The sequence below is a fragment of the Gymnoscopelus braueri genome (assembly GCF_963280865.1).
Source record: "Gymnoscopelus braueri genome assembly, chromosome: 11".
Classification (NCBI taxonomy): domain Eukaryota; kingdom Metazoa; phylum Chordata; class Actinopteri; order Myctophiformes; family Myctophidae; genus Gymnoscopelus; species Gymnoscopelus braueri.
Genome location: NC_137613.1, coordinates 15,895,717 through 15,910,203, shown reverse-complemented (window position 1 = coordinate 15,910,203; position 14,487 = coordinate 15,895,717). Strand labels below are relative to the sequence as shown.

Genomic DNA, 14,487 nt, shown 5'->3' with positions numbered 1-14,487 from the left:
TGCAGGTACACATACTCATATTCAATAAGCGTGCAGGTAAACATACTCATATTCAAAGTGCTGTCTGGAAAAAAAAAGGAGGCTTGTAATAGAAGACCGGCTTGTATTTGCTTTTTTCAGCAACGCCCCCGGTCATTAATAGAGGCCCGGTTTTTAATTGAATAGAGGTCACTATTAGAGGAAATACGGTATCTCCATATTCTAACGTAAATTAACGCCTTACTCGATCACACTACAGTGTCACACAAAAGTGACACGACAGAGACAAAATATAAAGTACTTGGTTTTTGTTTTAATTTTGCTTAGCAGTCTATAGGATCGACATTCAACACCCTAATACGTCCATGGTGCCGCAAATGTGTATCACACTTTATGGCCCGTTCACACCAAGCACTATAACTATAAAGATATTGTTTAAAAAAAATCGTAATTCAAGTGGAAGGCAGATACCACACCACAACTACTGTATAACACAGACAATGGTTATAGACAATGGAAAATATACTGTACTTATAGTTATTGTTATAGTTATAGTGCTTGGTGTGAACAGCCTTTAGAATAATAATTCTGAATTCTAAACACATCCCTCTGATTGTTATACATTATATTTCCATTCATTATTATCATCATCATCGTTTCTATATTGACTGTTAGTCTTTTTTTTTATGATTGTATTTTGAATGTAGCTGTTACCAATCCCCCCATGTTTGCATAGTCCCAATCACTGTCAACCCCTACGTAACCCCTACTAATTAATGCATATTTATTTGAGTTTATGTATAGATGCATTTACTGCACACATAAGAGGATGCACTAGGCGGCGCCATTTCTCCTTAGAAACAGTGGACAAGTGAAACGGTAGTACATGAATTATCTTACCTGCTAGTCTGCCTACTGTATCTCCCTTCTTTCATTAATATGCAGCAGTGCACCTAATGGGAAATCACAATATTTATGCTCCATGAGACCGTACTGTATACAGCTGTATTTACTGACTTTGACTGGCTGCACTAAAAGATCAGCAATTATGTCTATTTGTCTTTTCCTTTATCATTCTTCCTCCTTTTCTCCTCCTCTTCCTCAGTCACCATCACCGCTCTCTTCAGGACAAAGTTCCGAATGGACTTCCCCTTTGACCTGCAGGAGCTGCCTGCCTTTGCTATCATTGGGTGAGAGATGGAAAAACAATGTGTGCTGTATGTAGGCTTGAACCCTGCATGTGTGTGTGTGTGTGTGTGTGTATACATGTATGGGTGGGTGGGTGTGTATTAGCCTGGTGGGAGCCAGTCTTTCTCGCAAATAAACATTATTTATACTTGTGTGATACATGTAAGTAAGTCATTCTGTCGGAGATGCTTATAGTCGGTATCAGCCGAGAATGACGGAGTTTATCCCCGTTACAATGCGCCAGACCCCTGGGAGATGGATCGCTGAGGTAGAGCGTCACACTTACCATCAGCTCCCAGTACTTACCACACGTCTTGCCGCACCCAAACCGTGCTACTCATACGTTTTGAGTTGGCGGTGCCCGGAATCGAACCCATGACCTTGTGGTTCAAAGGCGAGAGCTCTACTGACTGGGCTACCCCGGAAACGTGATGTCTGAATTGCATTGTAACTGGGCCATTCTTTCGGTCCCTCAGTAGAACGCAGCCCCTGACTGTTTCCATAGTTGATGACATGATATAAAGGCCGTTTTCACTAGCGTTGTTTATTCACAAAGACGAGAAAATAGCACTTGAACAACACTTTGAGTTAATAGCCTAACATTCCTGTCAATGAGGAACTGGTTATGTCCTCCTGGGAAGCCAGATGGCTCAGAACACGGAAGGTGTGTCTCATCTGTGTTGGTACGCAGCCATTCTGGTCGAAGGTCGCCGTTTTCCACTTTGTGCCCACATAAACTCCAGTGTCTACTCAGCCGTAAATTCAATAATTACCCCCTTTTCTACCTAATGTAGTCATTAAGCCAATTAATTCCTCCCCACACACATTTCCGTGTGTTGTCACTGCTGTTGTACCCAGTATTGCTAGATTTTGTGAGAGAAATAAGCAACCAGGTCTATGAAAACAAGCCCAAAAGAAGCGACTATAGGCCACATGAGCACTAACCCTATTATTGGCTATTTGAAAATAGCCAATCTACAAGCTTGTAGATCTGCTATTTTCAAAAGAAAATCTTGAAAAAAGGTCTGGTATGGGGGTCCCTGGCTTTAGATGGGGGGGGGGGGGGGGTCGATGGACAAATACAAATTAATTTGGGGATCCTTCACATGAAAATGTTTCAGAACCACTGGTTTAATCGACATTAGGAGACAAGCTCAAATAAGCAACTACACTTTAGAAACAAGCCCATCGACTTTACAAAAAAATAAGCCCAAAGTCGCTCATATTGATAAGCAGACATGGCAACACTGAACATTCCCTGCTGACAAGCGCCACCCCCCCCAGCCTGTAGGAGTACGTGCAGTGACAAATTCACCCTCCCCGCCCGGCTGGCACTGGGGACAGGAGTGCTCCAGTGTGTCTTTATCATAGAAAATGCATGGTGGCTGAAAGGTCTTTACCATAGAAATGCATGGTGGCAGAAAGGTCTTTACCATAGAAATGCATGGTGGCAGAAAGGTCTTTACCGTAGAAATGCATGGTGGCAGAAAGGTCTTTACCATAGAAATGCATGGTGGCACAAAGGTCTTTACCATAGAAATTGAAGGATGGCAGATAGGTCTTTACCATAGAAATACAAATGCATGGTGGCAGAAAGGTCTTTACCATAGAAATGCATGGTGCCACTTTAAGAACCACTGCTGTAGACCCTTAGTTTGCACTGATTGATCAGCTCTTGTTTCTTTTTTTATCAGTCCTCTTACCCAGGGTTAAATAAAGGCAACTTTGAATTTGACCCACAACTCCTCCATGATTAAGGCTCAAAGGGGAAAACCAACCAGCCTCTGCATGCGCTCTCAACACTAATCCAACTTATCCTCACTATGCTTGAACTAAATGGCCCCCGACACTGGCTGCATGTAGACTTTTAATTGAGCTGTTAGGGAGGAAGAGACACTTGAGTTACAATTTGTTTCATTAAAATGCTGTTCGCCTTGGTGTCCAGGATCTCCTGTGGGTTCTTGGGGGCCTTCTTCGTCTACCTCAACAGACAGGTGGTTCTGTTCATGAGACGACCCAACGCCATGACCCGATTCCTCACTAAACAGTGAGTGTGTGACTGACAGTGTTGTGCACAGTAAAAATCCTTAGTGTTTGAATTTAAAGGTAGGGTAAGTGATTTTCTTTGGTTAAAATAAGTGTTAAATAGCTCTATATTCTGATAGTACTGTGTAGTGAGAGTCTCCATTTCTCTCCAGCTCTTAAATAAACAGAAAATGCATTTTCAGGATAGAGAACTCCGTCAGGATAAAGATTAAACAAGTGATGAAATTGGAAGTGATGACACAAAGAAATGAGCAGATTAAATCAGGGCCGGAGACTGAGGACCAAAATTCAGCCCTGGCATTTTGGTCCCGAACCGGCCCACCAAACCCCCCCGGGCCGTTTTTGTCAACGGGTGGGGGGGGGGGGGGGGGGTGCGTTTTGTCAAGCCCTGCACATGAACTCTTGCAGCCGCACTGAGGCCCACTGCTGGAAAGCATCCCAGCCCAAACATTAACGTAACTAATAATTGGGAGCCGCGGCGATCCTAAAACGAGAGCCCAAGCGGCACCAACTGGCCCAGCGGCCCACTCCGGGCATTTGCCCGGTACGCCAAATGGCCAGTCCGCCGCTGGATTAAATTGGAACTGGAAAACTAAAAAATGAAGCTGATAAATGGGTGTACTGTCTCCTGATTGGCTGAAAGCTTTGTCACCTACCAGAATTATTTTTTTCCTGTTTATTAAAGAGTCGGAGGAGACAGTGGAGACTCCTGTTACTGAATCAAAGTAACACTCTATAGCAATGAATACTATCAGAATATAGTGCTTTAACCTTTGTAACATAAACTTTTTGTTTTTAACCCCAAAAAATATCACTTTACCCTACCTTTAACCAAAACAAATTAAACTCTGAAGAGAGCACAAATGTGAAGTTGCAGGCTTCATGGCGGAGGTCTGCTGACATCTCCGTCTGTCCTTTTTCCTCCCCATTGCAGTCGACTCATCTTCCCTGCTGTCGTCAACCTTCGTGTGATCTCCTCTCTGACCTTTCCTCCTGGGTTTTGGACAGTTCATGGCTGTGAGAGGTGAGAGGTGAGACGTCAGACTGTTTTGCAGTTCTTATTAAAATCAGCATGCATTAATTATTATTATTAGCTGGGAGAGGGAAGATCATAACGATTTGTGCACTAGATCTTTTGGTCGTGGTGTTGGGTTATGGGCATAAGGTTTTTCAAGTTGGGCTGAGCCCCCTAGTTGCCGGTATGCGAAACCAAGTGTTAGACACCAAAACACCTTTTCTAGGTTTGAAAAGCAATTGAGATATAGCCATTTTAACCTTCCGGCAGCCATCGTGGAAGCCCATCATGCCCAATAGTAACAGAATCCATTGAAAAACATTATGTATAGCTTTTTTGGGGGGTTCAATCAACCATATACTGACCTGTCTAATATTGGAGTTTCTGCATTATCCGCCACTAAGGGGCAAGCCTAACTTGCGTGCAATGGTTTTTTGAAAACGTTACGCTATGAAAAAAAGAAGAAAAAAAAAACTTGTCACAAAGTGCACAATCGTCATGATTTTCCCTCCCCAGTGATATGGCTTATTATTATTTGGCTTGATTGAGCGGTAAGGAAGTCCAAGTGTGTTGGGCCATGTCCAGCTCATCTCCTCTATGTCCCGTTGGGAGAGTGTCAGCTAAATGCCTAGACTGTTTTGATCGGCGCCGAGAGGCCCATTGAGCTGGAGAACTGCCAACATCCAAATAGAACTTAACATACTACTATGGAGACGGCACTGACCCAGAATCAGTAAATGGCCTAAGGTGTTGACGGGCAAATCCAGTGGTGTAAAGTAAGTACATTTTCTCAAGTACTGTACTTAAGTACAATTTTGAGGTACTTTTACTTTACTGGAGTATTTCCAATTGGCTATACTTTTACTTCTACTCCACTACACCTCAGAGCAAAATATTGTACCACTACAATTATTTGAAAACTTTAGTTACTAGTTACTTTGCAGATATAAATGATTTCATTATAAAACATACATTAACCACTTTAGCCCTATTTTATACCTATGCTATTTGAAAATAGCCGATCTACAAGCTCACAATGTGTCACATTGCGACGTGTTGTGAGCTTGTAGATCTGCTATTTTCAAAATGTTTGTACTTTTACTTTTGGTACTTTAAGTACATTTTGATACCAATACTTTTGTACTTTTACTCAAGTACGTTTTGAATTCCGGACTTTTACTTGTAACAGAGTACTTCTACATTGCAGTATTGATACATTTACTTAAGTAACACATTTGAGTACTTTTTCCGCCACTGATTAAATCACCAGATGTCCCGATCCTCTCATAGGACATACAGTACTGGACATTGGTCAGTGGACAGTGCACCCCTTTCCAATTAGTGTTTCTAGTTAGTGCCCTTTGCTCCAGTTAATGGGAAAACTTCATACTAAAGTCACAATGACAGTCTAGACAAAGTGGTTCTCAAACTTTTTCGTGCCAAGGACCCCCAAATTGCTATGTATTTGGCCGCAGACTCACATCTGAAAATGTTATCATCTATCAAAAATAGCACATCTACAAGCTCATAGCGCGGCGCGAAGTGATACGCTATGAGCTCGTATATCTGCTTTGAATAGCCAACGTATAAAATATGGTTCAAGTGGTTCAAATGATTGTGACGCTATATTAACACATTTTGCTGGGGACCCCCCAAGGACCCCTGGGGGTCCACGGACCCCACTTAGAGAACCAATGGCCTAGACCAGTGGTTCGCAACCACTTAACACGGTGGCCATTCTGCTGCCAAAATGTGAGCCAGGCCTAATCACCAAACATGAAGTGTCTCACCTCATTAATGCTCTTGTCGCTAAATGGGGGGCAAAATAAATCATGTGCATTGGTATGCAGTTGGTCGTGGCTTGGGATTTTCACTAAGTGCTGCAATTTGCTTCCATTCAGCCCACACAAGAGCATTAGTGAGGTCGGACACTTCATGTTTGACCAAGTCCTGTCCCTTCCGATGAGCTGGAATTGGAATGGTGATGTGAATGCTGTCAGCACTGTGTATTTTTGGGGCATTTTGTACAATGGCTACAATTTGTAAAAATGCCCAACACGCTGCTGAAACGTTGGACACGGAGCACTATTTGTCTGATAGAGATCTTCTCTGTGCTGTCTGTCTGTCTGTCTGTCTGTCTGTCTGTCTGTCTGTCTGTCTGTCTGTCTGTCTGTCTGACAGTAGAGGTGAAAGCTACTCATATTCAGACAGCTGTAGATTAACAATGCTTTCAGCTCATCCAAGCCATAAATAAGACTTTACACACACTCAAAATAGACCACTTAGTGTCAGCCAGGTGTGTGTGACGGGTGTGGTTCCACGGCATATAATATATGTGCCGTGAAATATTATGTGTGTGTGTGTGTGTGTGTGTGTGTTAGCGTGTTTCCCCAGTGTACTGTATGTGTGGCTGTGTGCATTGGGTATGCATATCTTTGCTGTCGGGCAGAAACGTCTTATCTCCATATTTTAACTCTTTGTGTTTTTTCGTAAAATTAGCCCCGACCCTACAGCGTCACACAAAAGCTTGTAGATCTGCTACTTTTGCAACTTTTGATTTTGAATCCTATAAGTAACAGTTTTGGACATGTAAGGTTTTGTCTGTTTGCTTATGCAGTTGTTTTCTTGCGTGTGCATGTATCTGTGTGTGTGTGTGTGTGTGTGTGTGTGTGTGTGTGTGCGCATGTATCTGTGTGTGTGTGTGCGTGCGTGCGTGCGTGCGTGCGTGCGTGCGTGCGTGCGTGCGTGCGTGCGTGTGTGCGCGCGCGTGTGTGTGTGTGTGTGTGTGTGTGCTTGCCAGTAACACCTGAATGCGTGTGAAACCGTATCGTCAGTGTTTTTTCTAGCACCCTTCTTAACACAAGCACTGTTGTTTGAACACGGTAGAATGGATTTTCTTCCTAATTTGTCTCATTAGAACAGAATCCTAGCCTTTAAAGGTAATTAATTAAATGGTCACAACTGTCATGTAAAACAATAATGATGGCGTGGGCTTCCCTGTGCAATCTGTAGTTATGAATAGCAAGTCAGTAGGTGTGTGCAGTTTGTGGACAAAGCAGCAAGGTTTTGCTAACGTGAGTTAGTAGTTAGTGATAAGCATATCTTTAACCCATTCAATCCGGGAACGCAAACCGTATGTTGCTATAATATCAGTGGTTCTCAAACTTTTTCACGTCAAGGACCACCCAAAACTATATGTATTTGGTCACGGACCCCCATCTCAAAATATTTTGTTCCAGGGACGCCCCCAGAAGCAAAGATTTTAGTTGCAAATGTTTGCTTAAAAGTATTTATATTCAAAGTTTTGCAAAAATGTTTATGATTAAAAAAAATTAGCAGATCTACAAGCTCATAGCGTGGCACTCGGTGCGGCACTATGACCCTGTATATCTGCTATTTTTTAATAGCAAAAGTATAAAATAATGGTTAAAGTGGTTACACAGATGCGTTCCCGGTTGTAATGGGCTAACGTTGCCTCTCGCCTTTTGTCTTGGTGACATTTATGCGGGGACATACAGTACAATATTGAGACTCATGTAGCAGTAACATAAGAACCTAGTGACAGTACAAGGACACGGTGGGACAATAATACCAGTAGACAAAACACAGCACACACAGTGTGTGACCCTGGCGTATGTACACGTTCCTCTGCTGACCAAACCAAGTTTGTGGTTGTGTGTTGTAAACAGACACAACACAACACAATGTCCTTGATCTTCTGACAAACAGTACAGTACAGTAGAGCATTGCTTCTCAAAGTGAAGTCCCCCAGGACCCCTACCCAGCAGAATTAGTTAATATAGCATCACAATCATTTTAACCACTTTAACCATATTTTATATTTTGGCTATTCAAAAATAGCAGATATACAAGCTCATAGCGGGGCACTGAGTGCTTGTATCTGCTTGTATATCTGCTATCTCTATCATCAGACACAGACAAAAAAAATCTACTCGCACTCTTTCGATTTTGATTTACCGTTTTTTCACTAAGTCAAGTACGCACTGCCTTGGACTCCATCACAAGTGCATCATTCATGCACGTGAACAAATACGCGCGGCCGTTACACAGCTGTTGTTGTAATAATGGCTGATCCTGCCATCTGTACCAGTGAGCTTGCCAGTGTTTGTGACATGAATGACTCACTGATGACTCATGTTGTGGACAGAACCAGTCAGTACATCTCTAAACACCCAATGTCCTATCAATTATAGACCATTGATCCCCTTCTGTGTGGCCTCTTTCTCTTTTCTTTTTTTGTTTGTTTGTTCCTTCCTTTCCATCCATCCCTCTCTCTCTACCTCCCCCCTTCTCTCTTGTCCTCCCTCCTCCTCTCCTCTCCATGCCCTCCTCTTGTCTCTTCCCCTCTCTTCTACTCCTCCTCTCCCCTCCCCTCCTCCTTTCCTCTCGTCTTGTCTTTCCTCCTCTCCTCTCCTCTCCTCTCCTCTCCTCTCCTCTCCTCTCCTCTCCTCTCCTCTCCTCTCCTCTCCTCTCCTCTCCTCTCCTCTCCTCTCCTCTCATATCTTCTACTCCTCTCCTCTCCTCTCCTCTCCTCTCCTCTCCTCTCCTCTCCTCTCCTCTCCTCTCTTCTCTTCTCTTCTCTTCTCTTCTCTTCTCTTCTCTTCTCTTCTCTTCTCTTCTCTTCTCTTCTCTTCTCTTCTCTTCTCTTCTCTTCTCCTCTCCTCTCCTCTCCTCTCCTCTCCTCTCCTCAGTTGATGCCCAGGGAGTGCATCAACTCTCTGTTTGATAACTTCACATGGACTAAGGTGGTGTCTTCCTCCCCTCCTGCTGCTCTGGGTCTCTCCACCGCCTGGATGCATCCGGACGTCAGTGTCTTCATCATACTGATCCTCTTCTTCATCATGAAGGTGTGTGTGTGTGTGTGTGTGTGTGTGTGTGTGTGTGTGTGTGTGTGTGTGTGTGTGTGTGTGTGTGTGTGTGTGGGGGTGTGTGTGTGTGTGTGTGTGTGTGTTAGTGGTGTAAAAAATAATCGATTCATAGATTAATCGCGATGCGGACATGGACGATTATGAATCGATTCACAAATGTCAAAAATCGATAATAACATTTTTTCTTTTTTCTTTTTTGGATTTCTTTTAAAAGTTTATCATGTTGCTAATTGCACAGAGCAGCAGCCAGATTTATATGCTGTTCAGTATATCTGACTGCTTGTATTGACTGATGAAAAAGTTGCCATGTTGTGCAGTAATATAGAAAAGTGTGATGCATCGCGATGCATCGTCTAATCGAATTGAATCGAATTATTACAAGGTTAATCGTAATCGAATTGAATCATGAGGGCAGCGCCAATGCACACCTCTCGTATTAACACTTAGAATTTAACCACTTAAAGTTAAATTAACGTCCATTACCGCTCTGTTAATTTAAATCTGAAGGTTGTAAAATGTGACCAGAAGTAAAAAATAATTGGTACAATTTTAGTTAGATTAACAGCATTTTAATTAGTTAAAAGTGCTTCTCTGATCGTGTACCCATGTGTGTGTACTTTTGCATGGTGTTGCATGTGTTTGAAATGGAGCCAGACAGACAGGGAGGGAGGGAGGGAGGGAGGGAGGGAGGGAGGGAGGAATTAGAGACGGTTAATTAAAAGCTGTAGCTGTGTGTCATCAGCGGTACAGACAGTCCCCCTGTGAGAGAAACACACTAATGCTGTTTGTTTTTCATGGCATTCTCATCATGCTGTCTGGGATCATGAGCAAGTGACACCACTTGTCTCTCTCTCTCTCTCTATCTAGTCTAGAACAGTGGTTCTCAAACGTTTTCAAGTCAAGGACCCCCAAAATGATATGTACTGTATTTGGCCGTGGATTTGACCCCCAGGTGTCCTTGAAGGGGTTCCAGCTAAATGAGTTAGAGCAGCACTATGTAGTTTGGGGTACCAGTGGCCACTTTGGACACAAATAACATGGCAGCCAACGTCTTTGACTTAATTACCCAAGAGTCTCTGCAAGCATGTCCGACGAGGAGACGCTGTGATTGGCCAGTCTTCGCTTTGGCTGGCAGTTCTGCTAGGATGAAACTCATTGTCTCCCCTATACATATACAGTCAAGCCCCTAGCAGGGACCCCCCTGAGTCTATACATTTATGAAAGGATGATTGTTATTGCTTAAACATGTAGTAACTTTATCATTTTGTGGGACATAATATGCTATACAGTTGTTAAAACGTTACATAGTGCTGCTTTAATATAGCATCACTTGACTTGACTTGACTAGTGTGACTATTGTAACATCCGAATCCGATCTGTTGTCTTGTCACCTGTGATGTTAGCTGATCTGTGCCGATGTCATAACTATGGGCTTACCTTGCTACTATTTGTCATGTTCTGCGTCAGGCAGGAGAATTGTGTAGAGTGTATACGTCAATATATTTATTGACAGTGTATCTTGTTCTATATAGATCTCTATCTCAATCAGTTTAACCACTTTAATCCCATTCTATACTATTCTGAAATAGTCGATCTACAAGCTCACAACGTGTCGGGATGCAACCTTCTCGTATGGGGGTCCCTGGCACAAAACATTTCCAGATTGGGGTCATAGATAGATAGATAGATAGATAGATAGATAGATCTAGATCCTGATCATTGATCCTGTGGGGAAAATTCAGGCGCCTGAGACAGCAGCACAGCAGTAAAAATAACAGATACAGATACATTGAAGTGCAGTAGGTACAGAAGAGTAACATCACAATAAGACATCCTCAAACAAATTAATTAATACAAGTGTATCTTCTCTGTCGGGTGGAAACCTCATATGTCCAAATTTGTTATTTTTCAGCATTCAAATTCAAAAGTAGCAAATCTGCAAGCTCAAAACGTGTCGCTTCACGCCGCTTTTCAAGCTTGTGGATCTGCTACTTTTGATGCTTTTGTGTGACGCTAGTAGTATGATCAAGTAGAGCGTTAATAATTAACGAAAAAACAAAAGAGATAAGAGGTTTCTGCCCGACAATGGCGATATACAGTACATAATTATGTATGTCACAGTACGATTGAAAAACCAGTCAGATTGAAAAAGGTGCACTCGTTTTCACCGACAGAGCCGCGCCGTCTGAAGGTGACTTGAGCCACGAGAGGCACCGCCGAGCGAGCTTAGGCAAGTTGCCAGTCGCCGTGCCGTTGCAAAGTCACCTTCAGTCGACTCAGCACCGTCCGAGTTAGGGACAGAATCGTAAATCATCGCCCCCCCTAGTCTCGGTACCTCCGAGACGTCTGGGGGGGGGGGGGGGCTAAACTCTTTTTCAATCATACTGTAACATATACAGTATACAGTCTACTCGGGGTCTGTGGCATAAACACATATTCATTTGGGGGTCCTTGACATGACCACTGTCCTCTCTCTTCCTGTGCAGTTCTGGATGTCTGCGGTGGCCACTGCCATGCCCATTCCCTCTGGAGCCTTCATGCCAGTCTTCATCCTGGGTAAACACCACCAAGGATGGACACTAACTAAAGTATATCGTTGCTGTCGGACAGAAACCGATGTCCAAAAAACGTTACTTTTCAGGAAATGGAACTGACGTTTTTCCAGAAATAGTGAAAATAGCCGATCTACAAGCTGAGAGCTTGCTATTTTCACTACTTTTTGCTTGATAATCTTGTACGGCAAAGTAGGAAAAAACATATATATTACATATATAGTATTCTATACTTCAGCTATTTGAAAATAGTTGATCTATTAGCTCACAACATTATGTGACACACCCGCAATGTGTAAAAAAAAAAGTGTACTTGTTCTTTGGTGCAATGAATATATTTTGAAGGCAATTCACTTGTAACTTGTATTGCTGCTACTTTTACTTAACCACTTAAACCCCAGCATTCGTACTGTAGGGAAAGCAATTTTCAGCTAAAACAGAAAACAAACTAGTATAGAGCTACTCTATGCCTTAATTCGTTTTTAATCTACTTTAAATCTACCCTTCTCAAGAAGGAATGTTGTTGCCAAACGTTGCTATTTGTATACCATTGTTATGCTTTATAAATAAGATGTATTATTATTATTATCATGCAGGTGCGGCGTTTGGTCGTCTGGTCGGGGAGATCATGGCCACTCTGTTCCCTCACGGCATCGTGTTTGACGGCATCCTGTACCGCATCATACCTGGAGGGTACGCAGTCATTGGTTAGTCCCCCCTCTCCTCCTCCTCATCTGCTTTCGCTCTCCTCCTGCTCCTCCTCTTCCTTTTGTAACCCCCTTAACCCCATTCAATTCGGGAAAACGCATCTGTGTCATTTTAGATTTGAGCCATAACCATTATTTTATACTTTGGATATTCAAGAATAGCAGATCTACAAGCTCATAGCTACAGGCTTGTAGATCTGCTATTTTTTTAAAACATTAAATGTAATGTGCAAATCTTTCAATGCATATATTTTTTGAAAAACATTTTTAACTAAAATCTTTGCTTTTGGAGGTCCCTGGAACAAGATATTTTACTATGTTTCGCTTTAAAATATATATATTCAAAGATGTGCACACATTTCCACGATTTTTTAATAGCGAAAGCAATCTTAAAATGACACAGATGCGTTCCCAGATTGAATGGGTTAAACGCAGTGGTTCCCAAACGTTTACCGGATCAGGGCACTATGAATGGTAAATAAATGCTGCATTTATGTAGCGCCTTTCTTACAATGTTACATTCACCCATTCACACACAGACAGCAGAGGAAACCATGCAAGACGACACCCTGCTCATAGGGGAGCATACTAATGCATACCAAACCGGGGGTCCTCCAAAATGAAAAAGGTTTGAGAACCACTGTTCTAATGACTTCTCCACACTGCTCCTCATAATCTGCCTTCTCCTCCTCCTCCTCCTCATCCCTCCCTTTTCCTGTCGTGTGTTTTCTTAGTGCTGCATTCCCTATCGTATGGGTTTTTTCATAAATTAACACCCTACTTGATCATACCACAGCGTCACACAAAAGCATCAAAAGTAGCAGATCTACAAGCTCCAAACGTGGCGCAAAGATTTGCACACATATTCACGTTTTTTCAAAAATAGCAGATATACAAGCTCATAGTGCCGCGCTATGAGCTTGTATATCTGCTATTTTTTTCCTCTACTGGTTCAGGTAATGCACCCTTTGGATAAAGGTGCTATATTATGTAAATGTACCATTTACCATTTATTGCCATTTATTTAACACATCTAATCCTGGCATAAATGCACCCAGTTGAATATTTAAGACCCAATTTTGGAAGATCTTTGAAGATCTAAGTTCAAGCTTGGTGTTCCAGAGCTGGCCTTCTAATGCCAGATGTGAATCCAGATGTGAATCCAGATGTGATCCAGGTGAGGCGACGTCTAAGCCACCAATGCACCCTTGTGCAAATGTCAGCTGTAGAAGGAGTGTTGGAGGTGTGATGGCGAGATGTCATCGTATACGTTCCCTCTCCTGTCTGTCAAATATGACCCTCTATAGATCCATGTCACCCTGTAGAGCCACCTGCACCCCTCTCCTCCATCCCTGAAACCTCTCTCTCTCCCCTATCCTTGCTTAAATCTCTCGGCCGTTCCCGTCTCATATTTGACCTTTGACCTTTAGGCTCCCTGTCCATTCTCATTTTAGGTTTGTTATCGGTCTGGCGTTCGTTCCCCTCAGAACTTCTTCAAAGAACTTCTCCTCCTTTCATCCCAAACCCTCCCTCCCTCCCTCCCGCCCTCACTCTCTCTCTCTCTCTCCCTCCTCACTCCTTTTTTCTCCAATGACCCCCCTTCCTCCACTCCTCTCTGCTTCCCATCTCCTCTCTCCATCCCTCCCCTCCCATTCTCCCCCCTGTCCTTCTTCCCTACCTCTCTCCCTCCCTTTCACCCTCTCCCTCTAACCTTGGACCAAGACTCGTCAGAGATTTATTTTATCGATGACATTTGTATATCTCTGACATTCATGGAGACTTCCCCAAATAGTGTTTGGAATTCCACGCTCTTTGCCCGTGCTTTCTCCATACGGGATTAAAACACTTTTTTTTTTAAACAATACAGAATATTAAAGAACACATCCGTGGCTTTTGGGCAAGCGCTTTACAGCCATGGAAAACGGAATGCCGAACACTCTTTGTGGAACTGTGACTGTCAGAGATGCATAAAATAATCTAACATGTTTACCAGTGATAGAATATGACCTTCTCACATGGTTTCAAAAGATAAAGTCAACTGACCTACTGAGGAAGTTCAGAGAAATGTATACGTGTTGAGTATTGTAGGTCATTGTTTCCCAAAGTGGGGT

General features: G+C 42.8%; 1 protein-coding gene across 1 annotated transcript in view; it reads left to right on the top strand.

The window, feature by feature from the left end:
• Nucleotides 1–14,487, top strand: part of clcn1a (chloride channel, voltage-sensitive 1a) — a 57,990-nt gene that overhangs the window by 26,479 nt on the left and 17,024 nt on the right. The window contains exons 10-16 of the mRNA XM_080442530.1: nucleotides 1,085–1,169; nucleotides 3,113–3,214; nucleotides 4,148–4,237; nucleotides 6,130–6,223; nucleotides 8,941–9,096; nucleotides 11,604–11,673; nucleotides 12,266–12,376. Coding sequence (XP_080298656.1) covers nucleotides 1,085–1,169; nucleotides 3,113–3,214; nucleotides 4,148–4,237; nucleotides 6,130–6,223; nucleotides 8,941–9,096; nucleotides 11,604–11,673; nucleotides 12,266–12,376 — 708 coding nt within the window. The remainder of the gene's footprint in view (nucleotides 1–1,084; nucleotides 1,170–3,112; nucleotides 3,215–4,147; nucleotides 4,238–6,129; nucleotides 6,224–8,940; nucleotides 9,097–11,603; nucleotides 11,674–12,265; nucleotides 12,377–14,487) is intronic.